The sequence below is a fragment of the Phodopus roborovskii genome, unplaced genomic scaffold, assembly GCF_943737965.1.
Source record: "Phodopus roborovskii unplaced genomic scaffold, PHOROB, whole genome shotgun sequence".
Lineage (NCBI taxonomy): Eukaryota > Metazoa > Chordata > Mammalia > Rodentia > Cricetidae > Phodopus > Phodopus roborovskii.
Window position 1 is genome coordinate 23341 of NW_026127062.1, and position 23439 is coordinate 46779.

The 23439-nt window shown below is 37.7% G+C and overlaps 1 protein-coding gene across 1 annotated transcript in view; it reads left to right on the forward strand.

Moving 5' to 3' along the window:
* The window catches only part of LOC127214786 (melanoma inhibitory activity protein 2-like), a gene marked incomplete at its 3' end in the record, with an annotated part of 99890 nt that overhangs the window by 21586 nt on the left and 54865 nt on the right, over positions 1-23439 (forward strand). Inside the window, 5 exon segments of the mRNA XM_051175048.1 lie at positions 2652-2799; positions 11781-11882; positions 13272-13332; positions 13809-13844; positions 21410-21462. Coding sequence (XP_051031005.1) covers positions 2652-2799; positions 11781-11882; positions 13272-13332; positions 13809-13844; positions 21410-21462 — 400 coding nt within the window.

Genomic DNA, 23439 nt, shown 5'->3' on the forward strand with positions numbered 1-23439 from the left:
TCAAAGGCCTTTAATACTTTTAATGAGCAAAATGCTTAAAAAAGATTGAACCATTGGATTAAATTGCTCTACTCATTGATTATAGTAATTGTATTGTTATTAGACCTGAAGAAACACTAGTCTAATTAAAAAAAAAATGCTGCTATCTGAGATGAATGGTATTAACAGTGTGGAAGATACAGAGAGGAATAGGCACTCTGTTCTCAAGGCAGCTTTATCGAGGCATACATTAACGTACATGTATCTTAGGAAGTACCAGTGTAGCAAGCAATTAGTTCACCAGTTATTCCATTGTTTACTCCTTCTCTTGGCCAGTCTTAATCCCCTCCCCCCACCCCAAGTAATACTGGAAACTCTTGTGTGTAGAGCATTTCTCCAAATCCACCTTTTCTTTTTTCCATGGTGTTTTTAAAAATTATTTAATGTTTTTTATTTATTTACTTTATTGGGATTTTGCTCACATATATGTCTTTGTGAGAGTGTCAGATCCCCTGGAACTGGAGTTACAGACAGTTTTGAGCTGCCCTGTTGGTGATTGGAATTGAGCCAAGGTTCTCTGGAAGAGCATTCATTGCTCGTAACTGCTGAGCCATGTCTCCAGCACCAACATTCTTTCCTTAATGCGTCATAAAATTTTTCAATAATTAATTTTTACCATATGGGAGCATTTTTCTCTAACCATCTCTCATCTCCCATAGTATCTGGCCTTTTTGGTAATAATTTATAGTTTTCTTCCTTTAAATGCATGTTTCTATGTAACCCCAGGCTTCTTGAAGTCTTCACATTTCTACCTCAGCTTCTCACATGTCTGCTTTATATAGGCTTAAAATTACTGCACCTGGCCTGTACAGTGCCCTATTATAGTGTGTGGGTTCAGTGCATAAAAGCCCCTTCTTCTGAGCCTGATGGTCTGAATTCAGTCTCCAGTGGAAGGAGAGAACAGACCCCTGCTAGTCGTCCTCTGACCTTTACCCACCTGGGCATGCAGGCTCAGGTGAACACACACACACACATACATACACACACACACACACACACACACACACTTTTTTTTTTTAATTGAGCTATACTTTTTCCAAGTCCCCTTCCCTCTGAGCCCCTGCCTTCCATGTCTCCCAAACACTTAGTTTTAAAAGCTTTAAAATGAGATAAAGTAAGACACTAGAAAAAAGAGCTTGAGTATATAATGGTAAAATAATTTGTGTTGTTTTGTAAGACTTCTTTGCATTAGTATGATTCAATTATATTACAGCTTATATTGATCATTGATTTCTTGATAAGTGACTTGTTAGATTTGGCAGAAAGCATGGATGGGCATTTTTTTTTTCTGATATAGCTTTACAATTTTTGCAGAAGTCACCTATGCATGATTTCCTGTATATGTTCCCTTTGCTATTACTGTATTGACACAAACCTTTTGGTCCATATGTTTATTTAGCTTGCATTTTAGAATAATAACATCCCATTGCATATAGTTACTAAACTTTTCCTTGTTATGATTTTGAAACTGCCATTTTGAAGTATAGTGCATTTTTTTTCTTGTATTCGATTGGTTCACATATGTTTTGGGAATGATACCTTAGAGCAGGTCAGAGTTGAGGATCTCATTTCAATATTAGAGCTGTGTAGAGTTGTAGTAATCATAATGAAAGAAAAGTGAGATATGTAAAAATAATGGTATGCTAGTTCATACAGAATTCACAATCACTTATAATTGATAATCCATTTTGTGTGTGTCTGTATTCATATGTATATAGAGGACAAAAGTCCTTCAGGCTTTCCTTCAATAGCTTTCCCCCCTTATTCATTGAGAAAGCTCTCATTAAACCTGGATTGTGCTGCTCAGTGAGCCCTAGGGATCTTGTTTTTTCCCTTTCCAGCACTCAGACAGGTCTTACATGGGTGCTCATGACCCAAACTTTGGTCCTCATGTTTGTTTAGCCAGTACCTAACTGACTGAGCTATCTCCCCAATTTTGTGGGTGATTCAGTAGTATAGCAGTTGAAATAATGGAAAAGTCATTATTCTTTCCAGTCTTCATTTTGTTTGAGACTTGGTCTCTCAGGAAAGTGGAAATGAGCACTTATTATCAGCTAATTTGAATGACAGCACATGAACAATTTTGACTGAAAAAAGGCTGATTTATTATGGTACTAGTAACTGAACTGTTGTTGTCTATAGTAATTGTCTATAGCTGTATGTCCCTGGGCATGTCCAATCTTGTCCATTATCTTTTTTTCTTTAAGATTTATTTATTTATTATGTATACAGTGTTCTGACTGGATGCACACCTGCAAGCCAGATGAGGGCACCAGACACCATTACAGATTGTGTGAGCCACCATGTAGTTGCTGAGATCTGAACTCGGGACCTTTGGAAAAACAAACACTCCCCTTAACCTCTCTAGCCACTAAAAATTTAAGACATATTTTTAATTGTATATTGTCTGAGTGGTTCCATATACATTTAAAAATCCCTAGGCATGTGACTAAGGATTTTTGTTTTCAGGACGGTCTTCTCTGTGTATCTTTATAAAGTAGGTGGGTTTTGAAGTCACAGTGATCTGGCCAATTTTGTGTATCTTCAATATGTTTTTAATTTTATGAAATTCCTTTAATTTTGTTTCTTTATGATTTTGTACGCTTGTCTAGAGCATATGCAAAGTCTCAAGTCTGAACAAGTGTCTCTGCAGTCAGGTAATACACTACTTGAAATCGAGAAACAGAAGCTTCAAAGGAAAATCACAGTGATGAGGGAGCTGTACCAAGACAATGAAAGGATGCTTCACAGATGAGAGGTGTTTGGTAACTCCAGTGAATGGCAAGTGAAATGTCTTTAAATGCATGTTATGTATTAGAGGCTTTACACATTGATTATTGGATGTTATCAATTACATACAATCATTCATGTTGTTTTTTTTTTTTTAATTTGGTGTTTGTGTTTTCAAGACAGGATTTGTCTGTGTAGCTTTGCAGCCTATCCTGGAACTCACTCTGTAGACCAGGCTGGCCTTGAACTAAGAGACATCCACCTGCCTTTGCTTCCTGACTGCTAGTTTTAAAGGAGTGCCCTACATTACCTGGCTACATCATTCACATTTCAGAATGTTATTTTGTCTTGAACGTTTTTCTTCAAGAACAAAATGTAAATATGTTGGAATTCCCAAGCTACCTTTCTCAGTATCTAGTAACATTTATCAGATTATTGCCTTAAACTCATGCTGATACACAGGGTCCGGGAATCTAAGTAGTGTCTTTGGATGGAACTTCCTGGTGTATATAAAACTGACTGCTTTCTTCTGCACATGTTAGTCTTGGTTAGTATTCCTTGTTGTAGTTACTAAATGGCAGTATCATTGTCTTTGTGAACGGGCAGCTGCTAGTCATCCTTCAGTGCCCCTTTTGTGTCCCATATTTGTTTGTCTTATCATCAAATTCTGTCAAATTTCTTAACCTTTAATCTGATGGCTTTTTATCATCTACTAATACTCTGGTTAAAGCCATCATTAGCAGTAGTTGGTTCATTACAGTAGCCCTATGAATATCTTTATACCTCAACTTCCTACACTGTCTTTTCTCTGTAAACTCAGAATAACTCCTAAAACATAAATTGTGTGTACTGTCACAGTCTTTCCTGAACCCTCCCCCCAAAGGCTTTTAAACAGACTTAAAACAAGATTCTCAGAGCCAAGTTTACCATACCCACCTTGTGAGAAGCTATAGACTATACTATGTCTCTTTTCTTTGTTGCTATCTATTACCATTGGCTTTCTTCATTTTTGGTGTGCCCAGCATATCTGTATGGTAAGGTCTTTCATCTTTCAAGCTTTTTCTTTTCTTCTTTTTATTTTTTTCACTATGTGGTGTTCTATGTGCTTGCATTTTCGAATCTTTGTTTCATTCAGATGTGGGTCCCACTGTCATCTTAAAGAAGACTTTCTTGGTACCCTAACTGAACCGCTATTTCTCATCACATCTTGTTTTGTTCTCTAAACATCATGTGTTCCACTTCTCAATAATTTAAACCCTGTAAGAAGTATGGTACTTTTATTTATATTCCCAGTGCCTAAACTGAAAGGAAAATAGTGGGTTTCCAATCCAATTCTTCAATGACCTTGAAAGGATAATAATCAACTTTATACAGAAAAAAAAGAAAAAAAAAACCAGGATAGCAAAAACAATCCTGTACAATAAGGAAACTCGAGGAGACATCACCATCCTCAACTTTAAGCTCTACAACAGACCTATAATCCTGAAAACAGTCTGGTATTGGCACAAATATAGACAAGGTCACCAATGAAATTAAATCAAATATTCTGTCATTAACCTACACAGCTACAAACACCTGATTTAGGGCAAAACAGCTAAAATTATACAATGGGGCAAGGACAGCATCTTCAACAACTGGTGCTGGGACAATTGGATAAGGGTATGTAGAAGACTGTAGATAGACCCATATCTATCGCCATTCACAAAACTCAAGTCCAAATGGATCAAAGACCTCAACATAAATCCATCCACACTGAAACTCATAGAACCTCATAGAAGAGAAAGTGGGAAGTACCTTTGAACAAACTGGTACAGAAGACTGCTTCCTGAACATAATTCTAGTAGCACAGACACTGAGATGTACAATTAATAAATGGGACCTCCCCAAACTGAGAAGCTTCTATAAGGCAAAGGACACAGTTGACAAGACCAAATGGCAGCCCACAGACTGGGAAAATATCTTCACCAATCCTACATCTGACAGAGGGCTGATCTCCAAAATATACAAAGAACACAAGAAACTAGTCAACAAAACACAAAATAACCCTATTAAAAATGGGGTCCAGAACTTAATAGAGAATTCTCAATAGAGGAAATTCAAAAGGCTGAAGGGCACTAAAGAAAGTACTCACAATCCTTAGCTACCAGGAAAATGCAAATCAAAGGAACTACGAGATATCATCTTACTGCTGCCAGATTGGCTAAAGTTAGAAACACCAAGAACAACTTATGCTGGACAGGATGTGGAGAAAGGGGAGCACTCCTCCACTGTTGTTGAGAGTGCAAAGTTGTACAGTTATTTTGGAGATCATTAAGGCGGTTCCTCAGGAAAATGGGAATCAGTCTACCACAGGCCCCGGCAATCGCCATCTTAGGCATATACCCAAATGATCCACATCCATGCAACAAAGACTTCTGTTCTACTATGTTCATGGCAGCATGGTTTGTAATAGCAAGAAATTGGAAGCAACCAAGAAGCCCTTCAACTGAAGAATATGGATAAAGAAGATGTGGCACATTTACACAATGGAATACTACTCTGCCAGAAAAGAAAATAATAGAATCGTGAAATTTGCAGTCAAGTGAATGGACCTTGAAGAAACCATCCTGAATGAGGTAACCCAGTCACAAAAAGAATAAAATTGTATGTACTCAATCATATATGTATTTTAGACAGAGCAAAGAATCACCAGCCTATAATTAACGCTGCCAAAGAAATTAAGATGCAAGGAGGATTCTAAGAGATTCATATAAGTCCCCTCACAGAAGGGGAAAGGGACAAGATCTCCTGAGCATATGGGGATTAGTGGGGCAGTGAGTGGAGAGGGAGCTAGGAGGAAGAGAAAGGGAGGAGAGGAAAGCATGTGGGCCTAGGAAGATTGAGTCAGGGGAGGAATAGAAGAGACAGAGAGAGAGGGGGGAACATAATAGAGGGAGCAATTATATGTTTGAAGAGAAAAATGAACCTACAGAAATGTCCAGAGACCTTCAAGACTCACTGCAAGTAACAATTTGAGCAACAGTGGAAGGGCTACCATAAATGCCCTTCCCTGATGATAAGATTGAGGACTGTATTATCCACCATCATAGAGCTCTCATCTAGCAGCAGATGGAAACAGAAGCAGACACCCACAAGTAACCACTGAGCAAAACAGGAATGCAGATGCAGAGAGAGAGGACAAGACCGGCTACAAATACACATTGAGACAGCTGACCTGAAAAAGGAGGAGCTACTGGGCCCCCAGACTGAGAGCTGGGATTCCAGCATTGCACTGACTCAGACTCCCTAAACATGGGTCTCTGCCAGAAGGCCTGGGAAGTCTAAGGGACCTCTGACAGTGGAAACAGGATATGTACCTGTTGCACAAAAGGACTTTTGGTGCACATCCCCCATGGAGGGATACTCCCTTAACCTAGAGACAGGAGAGAAGACCTAGTCCCTACTCCCAATGATGTGACAGATTCAGATGACCCCTCCTGGAATACATCACCCTACATGTGGAGTAGGGGGTGGGAGAGGAGTGTGGTGGGGGGGCATGAGAGTATGAAGGGAGGGAAACAGGGAAGGAGGGAAAACAGGGATTAATATGTAAAATGAAAAGAAATAAATAAAATTGTGCTCAGTGTATTTAAATATTGATGGCAATATGAGACATTGCCCTGACATGCCCAGAGGCAGAGAAAAGACCCTTGAGATACCAATCTTGCAATGGCTTATTTCCTAATAAGAATTATAGTTTAAAGTTTTCATTATAAAACCAAGCACACTTTGACTTTTATTGCCCTTTGGAAGTCCCTTGTATGTCCTATTCCTTCATACCTTAAGTATGCATGTATTTATGTATGTGTGTGTGTGTGATATAAAGTCCATTGTTAAATTTGTTTGTAACCTTAAAGCCTGTGTTTTCCCCCAGAGATTTGCTGGCCTTTCATGGGTAAACTGAGAATGATGAAGATTCTGAGGCCCAGTGTGAGAACTCCTGGTTGAGGGCAAACACAGCAACTTCTTTCAGTTCTCATTCTGTAAACAATTGTCTTTTCTGACTACCTCATCTTTTTAGAATTGTTTATTTGGTGATGTTTATTTGGTGAGGTACCTGTTCACATAGAAACCAAGCATGTGCTTGAGTGCTGTCACGTGTTCTTGATGGTAAGAAGGCCATAATATACTTTGTGGAGAAAATGCTATGTATAAGATTAACTTTGTTTTGTCTTAACTTACAGTGCTGTTGGTTGGGAATTTACTTTAGGAAATCTACAACTTATGTTAACTATGATGAACTAAGATGTGTATTATTTTGTTCGAGACTCTTTCATATAGTCCATGCTGGCTTGACCCTGATTACAGTCAGCTGTGTCTCATAATTCCTGATCTTTCTGCAGTCACTTCCCAAGTGCTTGGAACAGGTGTTTTCCACCATTGTAGATTTTATTTAGTTTTAAAAAAATGATTTATTATGCTGGGCATGGATGGTGCACACATTTAATCCCAGCACTCAGGAGGCAGAGGCTGCTAAATCTCTGTGAGTTCGAGGCCAGCCTGGTCTACAAAGCTACATAGAAAAACCTCATCTTATCAAACAAAGCAAAACAAAGAAACAAAACAGTGATTTGCTCTTTTAAATTATGTATAATGTGTGTGCACCTGTAAGCATAAGTGTTGGTGCATGTAGAAGTCAGAAATGTTGGTTCTCCCTGGAATTGTAGATAACATGCTGTTATGAGTCACTGGATATAGGTCTTGGGAATTGAGCTCATGTCCTCTGCAAGAGCAGGATGTACTCTTCTTAATGGCTGAACTATTGATCCTGCCCATGGAGTATTATTTTCATTTTATGTGTATGTGAGAGTTCCTGTATGTATATCTGTGCACAATGCCTGTGCCTGGTGCTCTCTAAGGCCCAAAGAAGGCGTTGGATCCCTTGAAACAGAGTTACAAATGCTTGTGAGCTGCCATGTGGGTACTGATTACTGAACTTGTGTCCTCTGCCAGAGCAGTTTGTGCACTCTTAGGTGTGAGCCATCTCTCCAGTCCCATGGTGAGTTTTAAATAAAATACTTACACAGGATTCAAAGTTGTGTATTCTTTACATGATATGTTTCATGAAAAGAGATCAACAGAGAAGTATTCCTGTTTTACCCCAGGAACCAGTGACCCCATTATTTGCTAATTTGCCAGTTAATGGTTAATGAGTTAATGAAGTTAATGTGTAATGCTTAAAAATTCAAAGGTGCAACACATTTTCTGTCCATTTTCAAAGCAGTGGTGAAAATATGCATTGTGTTCTGTTTGTATGTGTTCACACTGTGATATCATGTATTACTTTACTTTCTGTTGCTGTCCTGATCACACTGGTCATAATGAAATATCTAGGCACAACTGAAATTGAGGCCATAGAGGAGGACTGTTTACTGCCTTGCTTTCCATGCATTGATCAGCTTCCTTATATAACCCAGGGTTGGAACCACTTGCATTGGTTGGAGTCTCTCCTACATCAATTAGACATGGAGAACGAGCCCATAAGCTTGCCTCAAGCATGTCCTGGGAAGTTATTTTCTCAGTTGAGATTCTCTTTTGCCAAGTTTCTGTAGTTTGTGAGAAGTTGACAATTAAGCCCAGTGAATATGTCTGTTATTAATAGTATTATATTATATATTCTGCTCTGAGTCAACTCACAGCTCAAGCTGAATTATGCCACAAGCTGTTCTTCAGGGTAGGACATTGAAATTTTGTAAAACTGTATAAATATCAGAATAAGTTCTTGCCTCTATAGGCTATAATTTTGGTTAACTTATTTTCTAGATTGCCTTCTTTCATTCATGTTATTTTCTTGTTTTTTTTTTTTTTTCATGACTGATACATTATCTTCAGCTCTTTAAGTTTAATATTAGAAAGAAGTGAAATATTTGAATCTAGGAGTTTAGTATACTGCTTTATATATGTGATTTCTCTTTGATGTTCTATCAGTAGAGTTTAAATTTCAACATTTAGGCTGTATTAGTTACTTTTCTGTTGCTGTGATAAAATACAATGGTAGAAAGAAAACAAACAAACAAACAAAAACCCCTAAATACCAAACTATTCAGGTCAAGGCAACTAGTAGATGGGAGAACTTGTTTTGGTGCACAGTTCCAAAGTGAGAGCCAATGATAGTGAGGGGAGGATGGGAGCATGTTCTTAGAGCAGGAAGAGGAGAGATCATAACCCCCTTAAAGTTGAAGAAGAAAGATAAAACTAGAAGCAGGAAGAGGCCATATGCTCCCAAAGCCTGCTTCCGGTGACAATCATGTGTCATATAATAACATGTTGGTACAAAATGAACCACAAATAGGACAATGCCACCCATTGATTCTTGGCCATATTTGTTTCTTTAAGTATACTCTGATGTCCACACAGTGATGAAATGCCTTGTTGCTTCATTTCTCAGAGACTTATTTTTACATGGTATATGATTGCTTTTTCTGTACCTTGTTTTCATTTTTATGCAATGTAAATAATAGTTTTGTATGGCTGTTGACTAGTTTAATTCCCCACAGAAAAGTCTAGTAATAGTTCTGGCACACAGTAACTGTTCAATGAGTTACCTGTTACTCGTTAGTAAAAGATAAAAGGAGTGCAGGATTAGTGCTGGTGCTGTGATTATTTATTCTCTTGTTACTTTTTTCCTTTTTAAAAGTTTAAATTAGAAACAATATTATTTTAGATATCAATCCCAGTTCCCTCTCCCTCCCATCTTCCCAAGACCCCATCACATCCTTCTTTTGCTACATAGAAAGGGTGAGGCCTTCAATGGTGGATCATCAAAGTCTGTCACATCATTTGGGACAAGGCCTAGGTCCTCCCCTTTGTGTCTAGGCTAAGAGACTATCCCTCTGTGGGGATTGGGCTCACTCTCTTATTATTTTTGACTACCAATTAAAAATATTGAGTCTACACACCTTTACTTCAAGCAATCAAGAAGCAAACACAGGTGGATCTATGTGAATTAGAGGCCAATCTGGTTTACAATGTGATTTTCAGGTCTACGTTATGAGACACTGTCATAAAAACCAATCAAAAAACACAAGCCATATTTATAGTTATTGGCCCTCTTACTAACAAACATAATGACTTACTATAATAAAACTTGATCCTAGTTCCCACTCCCTCCTTCCCTAATGGCCCGCTCACACCTTCACTTCCCATCCCCCCCCCAACTCTAAAGGGAGGGTGATGCCATCCAAGAGGGGACATCAAAATATGTCAAATCATTTGGAGTAGTATCTAGAACTTCCCTCCTGCTTCTAGGCTAAAGGAGTATTCCTCCACAGGGAATGTGCCCCCAAAGTCCTTTTATGCACCACGGACACATCCTGGTATAACAGTCAGAGGTCCCTTAGACTGCCCAGGCCTTCTAACTGAGGTCCAAGTTCAGGGATATGATTCAGTACAATGCTGTTTTCCCAGCTATCAGTCAGGGGGCCATGAGCTCACCCTTGTTCGGGTTAGCTGTATCTGTTGGTTTCAGTAGCCTGGTCTTGACCAATTTTCTTATCACTCATCCCTCTTTGCAACTGGATTCCAAGAGTTCAGATCAGTGTTTAGCTGTGAGTTTCTGCTTCTATTTCCATCAGCTACTAGATGGGGACTTAATGATGGCATATAAATTAGTTATCTATCTCATTATCAGGGAAGGGAATTTAAGGTAGCCTTTCTACGATTGCTCAGATTGATAATTGGGGTTAGTTATCCTTGTAGGTCTCTGAACACTTCTCAAGAGTCCATTTTCTCTTCAAACTTGTAATGGCTCCCTCTATTATATTATCTTTCTTTTTCTCTCTCATGTATTAGTCTCCCAATTTAATCTTCCTGGTCCCTCATGTGCTCTGCTCCTCCCCTTCTCTTTCTCCTGACACTCCACTCACTGACCCCACCCACTCACAATATGCTCAGGAGATCCTGTCCTTTCCCCTTCTGTGAGGGACCTTGTATTATTCTTTGGTTCCTCCTTGTATACTAGTTTCTCTCACGGTGAGAATTATATGCTGGCAATCCTTTGCTCTATGTCTCAAATCCATAGATAAGTGAGTATATACCATTTCCTCTTTTTATGAGTGGGTTACTCTTTTTTTAATTTATTTTATATAACAAAGTCCATTTAAATGAAAACAAACATTTATAGACAATATTTGGGAATTTGGGCGTTGTTCTTTCCAAACTACTTCCTGCTGGTATGGGGCGCTGTCATGGGGGATTCGAAGAAGATTCAGAAATCCTGGCTGTAGTCTGTAAGGCTGCTTTGTCCAGCTGTTTTGAATGTAGGATCACCTCCTACTCTGTTTGAGGCGGTCTGGCTTGATCAAACCACATTACTCTGGAGTTCTTCCATTGCTTTAAGGGATTTTTTTTTCTCATAGCATCTTTGAGGGCCTGTGTTATTTTTAAGAATTTTTTTTATGTCATTCTCTTCTTCATCTGTTTTGATATGTTTAGTTCTTTTTGGTGTGGAGTCCCTAGATTCTGGTTGTATCATAGTGTTCTTTCTATTGTTGGGTGTTTTCTTCTATTGCTGTCTTCCCATCGCTTATTCCAGTGTGCGAAGCTGGGGTTTCTGTCTCTCTTTACCCTGCTGTCCTGGTGAATGTAGGTGGGTCAGGAGTTCGATTTCTGCAACCCTGAATAATCCAAGTTCTCTTGGAGATTGCTCCCCTGGCAGAGGGCAGTTGGTGGGGTTCAAAGATTAGGACAGTTTAGCATCAAGGTGTTCCTGAGTGGATAGGTGGTTCCAGTGGGTTCAGAGCAGAGCCAGGAAGTTCCACAGAAGTGGAGGGTTTGTTGGAACCACTCTTTGGCCCAGTGCCAAATTTCATATCAGAGACTCACAAATTTTTTTTTTATTTTTTCTTTTTTTGCACATGGCCTTTGCTGTGGTGTATGACAATTGCTTTCTGTGATACACCATTTGTGATTGTAGTTGATTATATTGATTACATACATTAAAAGGAAGGAATAAAAAAAACTTTTTTTTTAAGGAAAATAACAGTGGAGGAAAAATGTAGATTGGAGAAAGAGGAAGAACTTTTCAAAGTGAACAAGAGAACCAGCCATGTGAACAAGGAACTAGAGACCTATAGGTAAGACATCCTCTTTCTTATTTTGATGCTTGGCATTAGGAAGCAGTAAAATAAAATGGCTTTATTGTTTTGTTTGATCTCAGACAAGGTCTCTGTATACCTGACCCATCCGGATCTCTTTCTGGAGGCAGACTTGACTTGAACTCAAAGATCTGCCTGCCTCAGCCTACCAAGTGCTAGGACTAAAGGCTTGTGTGCCCTAACACCACTACTCAGTGAATTGGCATATTTTTGTTTCATTACTTTGTATTTGAACTTCATGGAATTTTGTTGATATTCAGAAAATATAAAAAGGAAAATTTTCTTTTTGGGGATTTTGATATATAAGTATAAGCATATTTTATGTTAACATCAAGAAGTTTATAAATAGGTATGGATGTTGTGTGTGTTGGCACTGAGAGGTGGAAAAGAATGGTCACAAGATCAAGACCAATATTGGCTAAATAGTGAGTTTGAAACTAGCTTGGACTCCATGAGACCCTGTCTTCAAGAAGGACATGATGAGCAGTTAATTCAAGCTCATTCATGAAGATTTTTTCAGCTGGGGAAGAATATACACAGTACTAGCATCCAGCAAGTTTGCCATGAAATGAACAAGCCACTCTTACAATTTTAGTAAATGCTTAGCTAGTCTTTGGTTCAGTCCTCAGTGGACCTGAGGAAACACTAGAATGTCTGTTAGAGGCTCACCACAGCAACTTGAGTCATAGGACACTTCTGTCAACCTTAGGAAGAGTAAGTTTGGGCTTTGTCTAAAAGGACAAATTACTTTTTTGTTTCATAAAGACAGTAAGTTAGTTATACTTTTACCTCTTATGAGTTCCTCTCCTGAGCTGGGCATTGGTATCAGAGGCAGGTGGATCTCTGTCAGCTCAAGTCCAGCCTGGTCTACAGAGCCAGTTCTAGGACTGTTAGGGCTACAGAGAATCCCTGTCTTGAAGTAAAAAAACAAACAAAACAAAACAAACAAAAAAGATTTCCTTTTCTGGGAATCTGTTAATTTTACAGGATCTGAGTTAATCTTTCATGATTTTGAATCCTGAAAATGAAATCCAGATGATGAGGCATGCTTGCATGTGCCTGAGACTTTTGCAGTTAGGATGGGGGCGTGGTAAGATTGCAATTGAGCCCCTGAACAGGCTCCTTAAGACTTTCTGTACTGTGTAAATTTTTGTGACATTGTGTTAGGCACATCCAAGTAGTAGTATTCACATAGTTTAATTGACATTAGACCTAGGGGAGGAGAAGATGGTCTTTAATACCTGTCAGCATCTCTCAAAAGAGGAGTCTTTAGGTTATAATTAAATAAGGAAGAACACTCAGTAATATTCTTGTAGCCACGTGCTGTTATTCTTTCAGCACAGTGGAGTAACTATTTGTTCCATGTAGACGGCGTGCCAAGGATATCGAAGAAGAATTGGAGAGAACAATTTGCTCCTATCAAGGGCAGGTATTTGTGTCAAGTGACAGCTGTATATGCAGTTAGAGCACTCTGACTGGATAGAACTGATGCAGGACTGTAGCTTTCATCACTCCTGATGTGTTTTGAGAAACTGAAATATACCCAGAGAGCCAACGATACTGAAATAAAAAAACTTCTGCAACTTCCCTTTCTTTTGGAATGAGTATTATACAGCAAAGCAATGTCTGGCACCATCGCAGTCCCATGTTGGGCTTGTTATCTGTTCCTTGGAAACTCTAGTAGTTGATCATCTTCTGCAGTTTTTTGGCATTAAAAACACTTATGTTCAGGTTTGTTAAAAATTTCAGGAGAGAAAATCATCTGTATATGTGAAATTATGCTTTCAAAATGGTTATAGTGCTTCAGAGATGCCTAGGCAGTGGGAATTATGGTTTGGGACATGAATTTTAGTGGTGGCAATGAATGTTTTTTATTTACGAATAATTTTAATAACTGTGTTTTAGGTTATTGCTCATGAACAAAGGGCACATGACTATTGGGTAAGTTTTTATGTCCTGTAACATATACTATTCATTTTATATTAGGTAAAGGTATAGACGGTATTTAAAAATAATCACTTTCTATGAATTTTATTAATGTTACCAGTATTGAAATCATATTACAGGCCAGACCATAGGAAGCACTGAGAACTAATCTTTTATTTTGTGCTTTACTTGTACGTTCCCCTCTGAATATAATTAGTTTTAAAATCACAAAGTCTTGAGAAGGAGTTTTTGGGGTTAGAGAGAGAGCTCAGTATTTCAGCTCAGCACTTGCTGCTCTTCCAGAAGACCTGAGCTGTGTTTGGTTCTGAGCAAGTCAGATGGCTCACATTTGCCTGTCATTCTACGTCCAAGTGAAATTAGACCCTCTTCTGTCCTCTTAAAACACCTCCACTCAGACTCGTGTGTGCATGGACACATACATAACATGTGCACATCTTCATATTTATGTGTCATACAGTGAGCACCTTATAAGTCCAGGTATATCAGAGTCAGGAGAAACACTTATGCACATAAAACTAAGTAAAATTTTAAAATAGTTAAGTGAAATGTAACATTTTACTAGCTCAGGGTATTGTACTGAATTCCTTTTCGTTTAAAATTGATTTTATGATTACAATTGGAAAATAATTACACACAGAGAAACATCCTTTTTGGAGCAAGGGTTTGAGGCAAGGTTTCTTTGTGTATTGATGGCAATTCTGGTGGCCTTAGTGATGCACCTGCCTCTACCTCCTTTGTACTGGGATTAAAGTTGTGCACCACCATTGCCTAGCTAAAAAAAAATTTGATAGTAGTAAAATATATTTAAGCTATATTTACGGTGGATGTTAAGTGCATTCATTGGCTAAAGTCAATTCTCATCTATATTGCAAAGTTATTGACAGTAGAGTCCCTTTAATTTGAAGAGTGTTAGTGTTTGCTACTTATAAATGGTAAGCTTACATTTTGAATTGATCTATCTAATGTATTCTATATTCTGTATCTGATCTGTAGAGTCAACAGATTGGCTGGGAAGCAGGTAGAATAACATATGTTTGGCTTTTGTTAATGATTATTTGAGAGTATTGCAGGTTCTTGGTATTTATTATAACTAAGCTGGGCATGGTGCTGCACACTACCAACAAATGCAGAGATACAAATAATAACTGCTGCAATTGTGTTTGTGAATTGTCTTATACTTAATAGTTGTGCGATATGTACAGATTGTATTTAGCTATTAAAAAATGACCTGTAATGGCATTCTGTGAAACTGTTTTAGACATTTGTAGTTTCTAGTATTATGGACCTAAGGACCATCCATTTCCATTGACTTTGCTCTAAGGTAGTCTACTAGCCACTTATGATTGGATATTTTCATCATCAAATGATTTTAGGCACTGATATTGCATTTAAACAGCAACATTAATTGACAAGTACCAATGAAACTCCAGCTTTACATTTATGCATGTGGCTGGCATAAAACTCATTCCCTTTTTGAATCATTCCCAAAAGTGAAAATGATTTATATTGACTACAATAAGTGCCAATTCTCTTTTGTTTATTTATTATATTTATTTATTTTTCTTATTTGACATATGAATCCCAGTTCCTGCTCCATCCTTTCCTGCTCCCTTTCTTCTACCCTCCCATGCCCAACCACCACCCTCAAATAACATCTCCCCACTCCACATGTAGGGTGATGAGTTCCTGGATGGGTCATCTAAATCTGTCAAATCATTTGGAGTAGGAACTAGGCCCTCCCTCTTGCCTCTAGGTGCAAGGAGTATCCCTCCTTGGGGAACATGCTCCAAAAATCCTATTATGGACCAGGGATACATCCTGGTTCCTCAGTCTGAGTTCTCTTAGACTGGCCAGGCCTTCTGAGACCCATGTTTAGGGAGTCTGAGTTGTTCAAATGCTGGATTCCTAGCTATCAGTCTGGGACCCATTAGCTCCTCCTTGTTTAGGTCAGTTGTCTCTATATGTTTCTATAGCCTAGTTTTGTCCTCTCCATCTGCATCTGGATTCCAGTTTGGCACAGTGTTTAGCTGTTTGTATCTTCTTCTATTTCTATCAGCTTCAAGATGAGGGCTAAATGATTGTACATAAGTTAGTCATCAATCTCCTTATCAGGAAAGGACATTTATAGTAGCCTAGCAAATGTTGCTCAAATTGTAAAATGGGATGAGACTTGTACATCTCTGTACATTTCTCTATAATCATTTTTATAGAATCCTATAATGGCTCCCTCTTTTATGGTATTTCTCTCTCTCTCTCTCTGTCTTTTTCCCATCTATTCCTTCCATGACTCAATCTTTCTAGTCTCATGTGCTTTCCTCTCCTGACCTTCTCTTTCTCCTAGTCCCCTCTGCACTCACTGACCCACCACTCTGAATATTCTCAGGAGATCTAGTCCCCCCCATGAGAGATCATGTATGAATCTCTTAGAAACATCTTGTATCCTAGTCTCATCACTGGCACTGTAAATTATAAGCCAGTGATCCTTTGCTCTATGTCTAAAATCCATATAAGTGAATATGTAGCATGTCCCTCTTTTTGTTACTGGGTTACCTCATTCAGGATGGTTTCTTAAAGTTCAATCCACTTGCCTGCAAAGTTCAATATTCCATTGTTTCTTTCTGGCAGAGTAGTAATCCATTGGGTAAATGTGCCACATACTCTTTATCTATTCTTCTGTTGAGGGGCATCTAGGTTGCTTCTAGATTCTTGCAATTACAAATAATGCTGCTATGAATATAGTAAACAGATATCTTTTTTGCATGGATGTGGATCACTTGGGTATATGCCTAATTATGGGTTTGCTGGGTCCTGTGATAGACTGATTCCTATTTTTCCTTAGAATCACCATAATGATCTACAAAATGGCTGTACTTGTTTGCACTCCCGCCAGCAGTGTAGGAGTTATCCTGTTTCTCCATATCCTCTCCAGCATAAGTTGTCATGGTGTTCCTAATTTTAGTATTTCTGGTAAGATGGTATCTCAAAATTATTTTCATTTGCATTTTCTTGGTACCTAAGGATGTTGAGTACTTTCTTAAGAGTCTTGAAGACTTTTTGATTTCCATAATTGAGATTTCTCTCTTCAGTTCTGTGTGCCATTTTTAATAGGGTTATTTGATGTTTGGTGACTAGTTTCTTGAGTTCTTTGTATATTTTGGAGATCGACCCTCTCTCAGATGTATGATTGGTGAAGATCTTTTCCCAGTCTGTGGGCTGTCTTTCCATTTTCTGGTATCTTCTTTAATTTCTTTCTTTAGAGCCACAAAGTTCTTATTATATAGGTCTTTTACTTGTTTGGTAAGCATTACACCAAGATACTTTATGTTGCTTGTGGATGTTGTAAAGGGTGATGTTTCTCTGATTTCTTTCTCTACCTCTTTGTAGTCGTCTGAATAAAGTAGGGCTACTGATTTTTTTGAGTTTATCTTGTAACCTGCTAGTTTGCTGAAGGTGTTTATCAGTGGTAGGAATTTCCTGGTAGAGTTATTTTGGGTCACTTATGTAAACTATCATATCATCTGCAAATACTATCATATTATCTGCAAATAGTGACAGATTGACTTGTTTGTTTCCAATTTGTATCCTCTTGATCTCCTTTTGTTGTCTTATTGCTTTAACTAGAACTTCAAGTACATTATTGAAGAGATATTGACAGTAAGAGGGCAGCTTTGTCTTGTTCCTGATTTTAGAAGAATTGCCTTAATCTCCTCTCCACTCTGTTTGATGTTGGCTGTTGGTTTACTGTATATTGCTTTTATTCATTTAGGTATGTTCCTGTTATCCCTGATCTCTCCAAAACCTCTATCATGAAAGGTATTGGATTTTCTCAAAGGCTTTTTCAGCATCCAGTGAGATGATTACATTGTTTTTCTTTTTCGGTTTGTTTATATAGTAGATCACATTGATAGATTTTCATATGTTGACCTGTCTCTGTAACCCAGGGATGAAGCCTATTTAGTCATGTTGGATGATTTCTCTGATATGTTCTTGGATTCAATTTTCCAGTACTTTATTGAATCAATATTCATAAGGGATATTGGTCTGTAGTTCTCTTTTTTGTGTCTTCTCTTGGCTTAGTTACCAAGGTAATTGTGGCCTTGCAAAAGTAGCTTGGTAATGAACATTCTATTTCTATTCTGTGAAAAAATTTGTCGAGTTATGTTATTAGCTTTAGCTGGAATTTATGGTAGAATTCAGCACTGAAGCCATCTGGCCCTGGACTTTTATGGTTGGGAGGCTTCCAATGACTGCCTCTATTTCAGTAGGGATTATAGGTATTTTTAAGGTGCTCATCTGTTCTTGATTTAATTTTAGTTAGTGATAGTTATTGAGAAATTTGTCCATTTACTTTGAGTTTTTAAATTTTATAGAGCATAGGGCTTCAAAGTATGACCTGAAAATTGTCTGGATTTCCCCAGTGTCGTTTGTTATGTCTCCTTTCTTGTTTCTGATTTTGTTATTTTGTGTATTCTCTCTCTGCTTTTGTGTTAGTTTGGATAAAGATTTGTCTATCTTGTTCATTTCCTCAAAATGTGAACTCTTTATTGAATGGATTTTTGTATTGTTTTCCAGGATTCTACTTTATTGATTTCAGCCCTCAAATTATTTCCTTGCTTCTGTACCTCTGGGGTGAGTTTGCTTCTTTTTGTTCTAGGACTTTCAGTTTTGCAGTTAATTCTCTAATGTGACTATTCGCAGTTTTCTTCATATGGGCACTTAGGGCAATGAACTTCCCTCATAGCACACTTTCAAGGTGTCCGATAAGTTCGCATATGTTGTGTCCTCATTCTTGTTGAATTCTAGGAAGTTCTTTCATTATTTCTTTTGTGATCCAGGTGCAATTGTGCCTTGTTCAGTTTCTGTGAATTTGTAGGATTTCTGCGAGGTGTGTTGTTGAATTCCAGTTTGAAAGCATGGTGGTCTGATAAAATACAGGGGACTATTCCATTTTTTTGTATCTGTTGAGGTTTGTTATTCTGCCGAGTATGTGGTCGATTTTAGGGAAGGTTCCATGTGGAGCAGAGAGGAAGGTACATTCTTTTGTGTTTGGTTGGAATGTTCTATAGATGACTGCTAAACCCAATTGAGACATAACTTCTGTTAGTTCTTGTGTTTATTTGTTAAGTTTGTGTCTGGTGGAAATGTCTAGTGGTGAGATTGGGGTGTTGAATTCTCACACTGTATGTGAGGTTTTATGTAAACTTTGAGTTTTAGTAGTGCTTCTCTTACAAATGTGGGTGCCTTTGTATTTGGGACATATATGTGCAGAATTGAGATTTTGTGCTCATGGGTTTCTCTACGATGAATAGGAAATTACTTTCTTCATCTGTTTTGATTGATTTTGGTTAAAAATTTAACTTATTAGATATTAGGAGAGACACACCTGCTTTCTTCTTGGTCCATTTGATTGGAAGTTCTTTTCACTACCCTTTGCTATGGGTTAATGTTTGCTTTTGAAGATTATCTGTGTTTCTTGTATTCAGCAGAAGGATGGATTCTGTCCTGCTATCCATTCTTTTAGCCTGTGTCATTTTATATGTGATTTAAGACCATTAATGTTGAGGGAAAGTAAGGACCATTGATTGTTAATACTTGTTTGCTTTAGATATTTTTTTGGCCATGGAATTCTGAATATATTTGCCCTGTTTTTAAGTTGGGCTCTGATGAATTGGGATCATCTATTTCCTATGACTTCATGAGCCTAGATAACTTCCTTGTGTTGGAGTTTTCTTTACAGATGTTTCTGTAGGCCTGGATATGTAGATATGTATTGTGAAAATCTGGCTGGTTCTTTTTTTCTCTCTATAGTGATTGGGAGTTTTGCTGGCATAGTATCCTGGGGTGGCACTTTTAGCACTTTTAGAACCACATATCCAGGATCTACGGTCCTTGAGAGTTTCCATGGAAAAGTCCGGTGTATTTTTGACTGGTCTGCCTTTATATGTTACCTGGTCTTTTTTCTTTGCTGCTCTTAAAATTCTTTCTTCATTCATATGTTTGATTATATGTGTCGGGGGTTCTTTTTCCTTGGTCCAGTTTATTTGTTGTTCGATATGCTTCTTGTATTTTCATGGACATATCCTTTGCAACTTGGGTAAGTTTTCTTCAACGATTTTGTTGAACATGATTTTCTACCCCTTTGAGCTTGGCTTTTTCAATTTCTTCTATACATATTATTGATAGGGTTGGCCTTTTCACAGTGTCCAACATTTCTTGGGTGTTTTCTGTTAAGGAATTGTTGGAGTTAAGATTTTCTTTGGTCAATGAATCATTTCCTCCTGTTTATCTTCAGTGCCCAAAATTCTCTCTTATATCTCTTGGTTTTTGTTGGTTATGCTTGCATATGCTTATCATTTGTGCAATTTTTCTGTTTCCAGCATTCCCTCAGTTTGTGTTTTCTTGATTGTCTCTATTTCAGTTTTCAGGTTTTGAACTGTTGGAATTATTTCCTTCATCTGTTTTTTTCTTGACTCTTCTTACTTTCTTTAAGAAATTTGTTCATTTTGTCCATTTTTTTTGTATGTTTTTCCTTTCATTTCTCTAAGGGATTTTCTCATACAGTTTCTGAGTGCCTCTGTCATTTTTATGACGATATTTTCTAAGTCCTCCTCTTCTGCTTCATCTGCTTTCATGTCTTCAGGTCTAGTAGTTGGTGTAGATTCCCTAGATTCTGATGACTATCTTCTTGTCTTTCTATTGTTAGGTGTTTTCTTGTATTGTCACCTTACCTTCACTTCTTCCAGTGGGTATATGTGGGATTTCTCTCCTGTTTATGCTACTCCCCCTGGGGGCTTAAGTGTGTCAGGAGTTCGATGTCTGTATCTCTGGGTGGTCCAAACTCTCTAGGAGCTTACCTGTCAGGCAGGGGCCTGGCAATTGGGGTCAATGATCAGGTAGGCAGGGACTCAGTTGTCCAGCATGGATAGTCTGGTCTCCGGCAGAGGCCTGGCTATTTAGGTATCAGGCAGAGGCCATGCGATGGGGTTCAAAGATTATGCAGGAGAGGACTTGATGTGGTTTAGTGTGCTCAGAATAGATCCAGGAAGTTCCCTGAAGGTGGCGGGATTGTTGGACCTGCTCTGTGGTCCAGTGCTCAATGAGAGGTGTGGGACAGTGGTCTAGTTAGTGCACAGGTTGGGGTGAGGGCTGATTCTGGGTGGGTGGTTTTGTGGATCAGATTTCTAGGAGTGTTCTCGATGGCTACTGGATGTAGGTGGGAGCTACATTCAGGGCTACCCAGGAAGTTTCCAGGGAAGTATGGGAGGGATTGGACCTGAACTGGTCCCAAATTCACCTCCAGCAGAGTCCCGGTGATGGGGGCCAAAGATCAGGTAGGCAGGGACTCAGGGTGGTCCTGCATGGATAGGCATTCTGGGAGAGGCCTGGCACTCTAGCAGAGGTCAGGAGATGGGGGTAACTGGAAGAGGCATGGTGATGGGGGTGAAGAAAAGATAAGTGCAGATTCTTAACCTGTTTTTAGTTGTGAAGTTATATGCCATCATGCTCTAGACATTTGAGATTTTATAGATATAGTTTCAAAATCTATTATTTTTTTCAAGCTGGAAGCTCATGCTTTGGAAATAAACATCAATGAATTAAAGAGAAAAAATACTCTGATGAGACAAAAGTAAGTATTCATAAGAATACTTTATTTGAAATAGTTTCTTCATTGTGTAATGCTTTATAAATATAATTTTTTTAAAAAATGTAGTAAATTTCATAATGTTGTAAAATATCTGTTCAGTTTTAGTACTATGAAGTTTAATTTGTGTGAAATACTTTTCTTTGGTTACTTCGGGGACACTTCAAGATGCTTTTACAAGTCACACTATTAAAAGTGTCAGGTAAAAACATTACAGAATGATGAGTGTAGAAAAAAACAAGAGTGGGCAAAAAAAAAGGATGCCTTTCTGACACTGTGATGCTTTCTTAGAGTACTTCATTACTAAGTAAATAAAGCTGTTCTATTTCAAGTCTAAGAAACAGGAATTAAGTAGCACTTGTTTAAAAATGTAACACTTAAAGATACAAACTTTAGAAATGCAATAGTCTCCTCATTTAGTGGAATTTTAAATTTTACAAGGGAAAGTGTGGGTAACTCAGAGCAGTTCTTTTCCTTTCAGAGTCAGTTAAAGCCCCTGCCTCAGTTTCCTTAGTCATAAAATGACACATTTCTACTTGTGTATCTAGTATGTTCTACTTCATGAATGTATGTATACTCTGTAAGATAGCACTCAACCAAGTACAATTTATAGAAACATCCAGTTGTAAACATGAACACCTCTAAGAAGAAGCCAGAACTCCATAAGAAGTGTGGAACTGTAGAAATGGATCTGGGAAGATCAGTGGTTGTTTTTTTGTTTTTTTTTTTTTTTTTTTTTTCAGCAGATTTTGAGATTGGAACTGCTTTGGAATTGGCCTTTGCCTAAAGTGTGGTGTTTCTTTCTGATGAGTAACATAGATATATTTGTTCTTTGTTTGCAGACTAACTAAAGCAGGATATTCACCTGATTGTATAAAGACAGCATTTGCCAGAGGTAGTGTTTTTTTTTAACCCATATTTTAAATACATATCATGTATCCATATATATTGTATATAATAGTTTAGTTTAGTTTAAATTAACATTTTCACCCAACAGTATTTAGGATTTTGTAGTGATGATTTTATTTGAAATTGTTTCATTAACTCTGGGTTTTGGCTTATTAGCATTAATGAAAATGACTGATATCTCACTTTCTCAGTGAAATGTCATGGCAGGTCCTTTAAAGGCACAGTGCTATTAATAAGGTACCATTAGTTATTTTTGGGGAGAATGAATGAGAAGTATTTAAGTGGAATAGCATTGTGACTACATATTAACAATACTTTAAGAATTTTTGAATGGTTATTTTAATTATGTAGCAAATTTCAAAGTATTGATTTAAAAGTTAAGGAAAGGTCTAGAGTTTGATGACTGTAATAATCCCAGGGAGCTTAGCCCTTCAAAGATGTATTTAGTACCTCTGCTGGTGATTTATTAAGTTAGCATTTTAATGACTTCCAAAGAGCTAATCATTTGCATTGTGCTTTCCAGTTGAAGTGGAATTAAAGAGAAATCTTCATGGGTAGTATATACCTTCAACTAGCTATGGACATCAGCAATCATTTTGAGAGTCATATTTCACTAAAATGTAAATATATCTTACACTGCAAATATTGAAGACTTCAAGTAGTAACAATCCTTGGAGTGGGACAAATATATAGATGATGCCACTATGATGGGTCAACCATGCTTTGATCGTCTCTGTAGACCATTTATTGGGATGGTACACACTCTATAAGATTTATTGTACTTGAAACAGGAATTCCCTGGAGTTTAAGTGATTTTGCTGATTTTGGTGATTTTTTATTTTTTACCTTTGGAAGCATAATCACAATTGGGAATGATTAATTTGTAAAATGATAGGGGTCTCAGTCATCTGGATTACATATTGAATGCATGGTAATATTTGAGTCTTTAACTTGAAGAATTCAAAAGTAATTTCTGATTCTTCACAGTATTTTATGAATTTGTTTACTTTTATAATCTGACTTTTAGTTGGGCAGTGT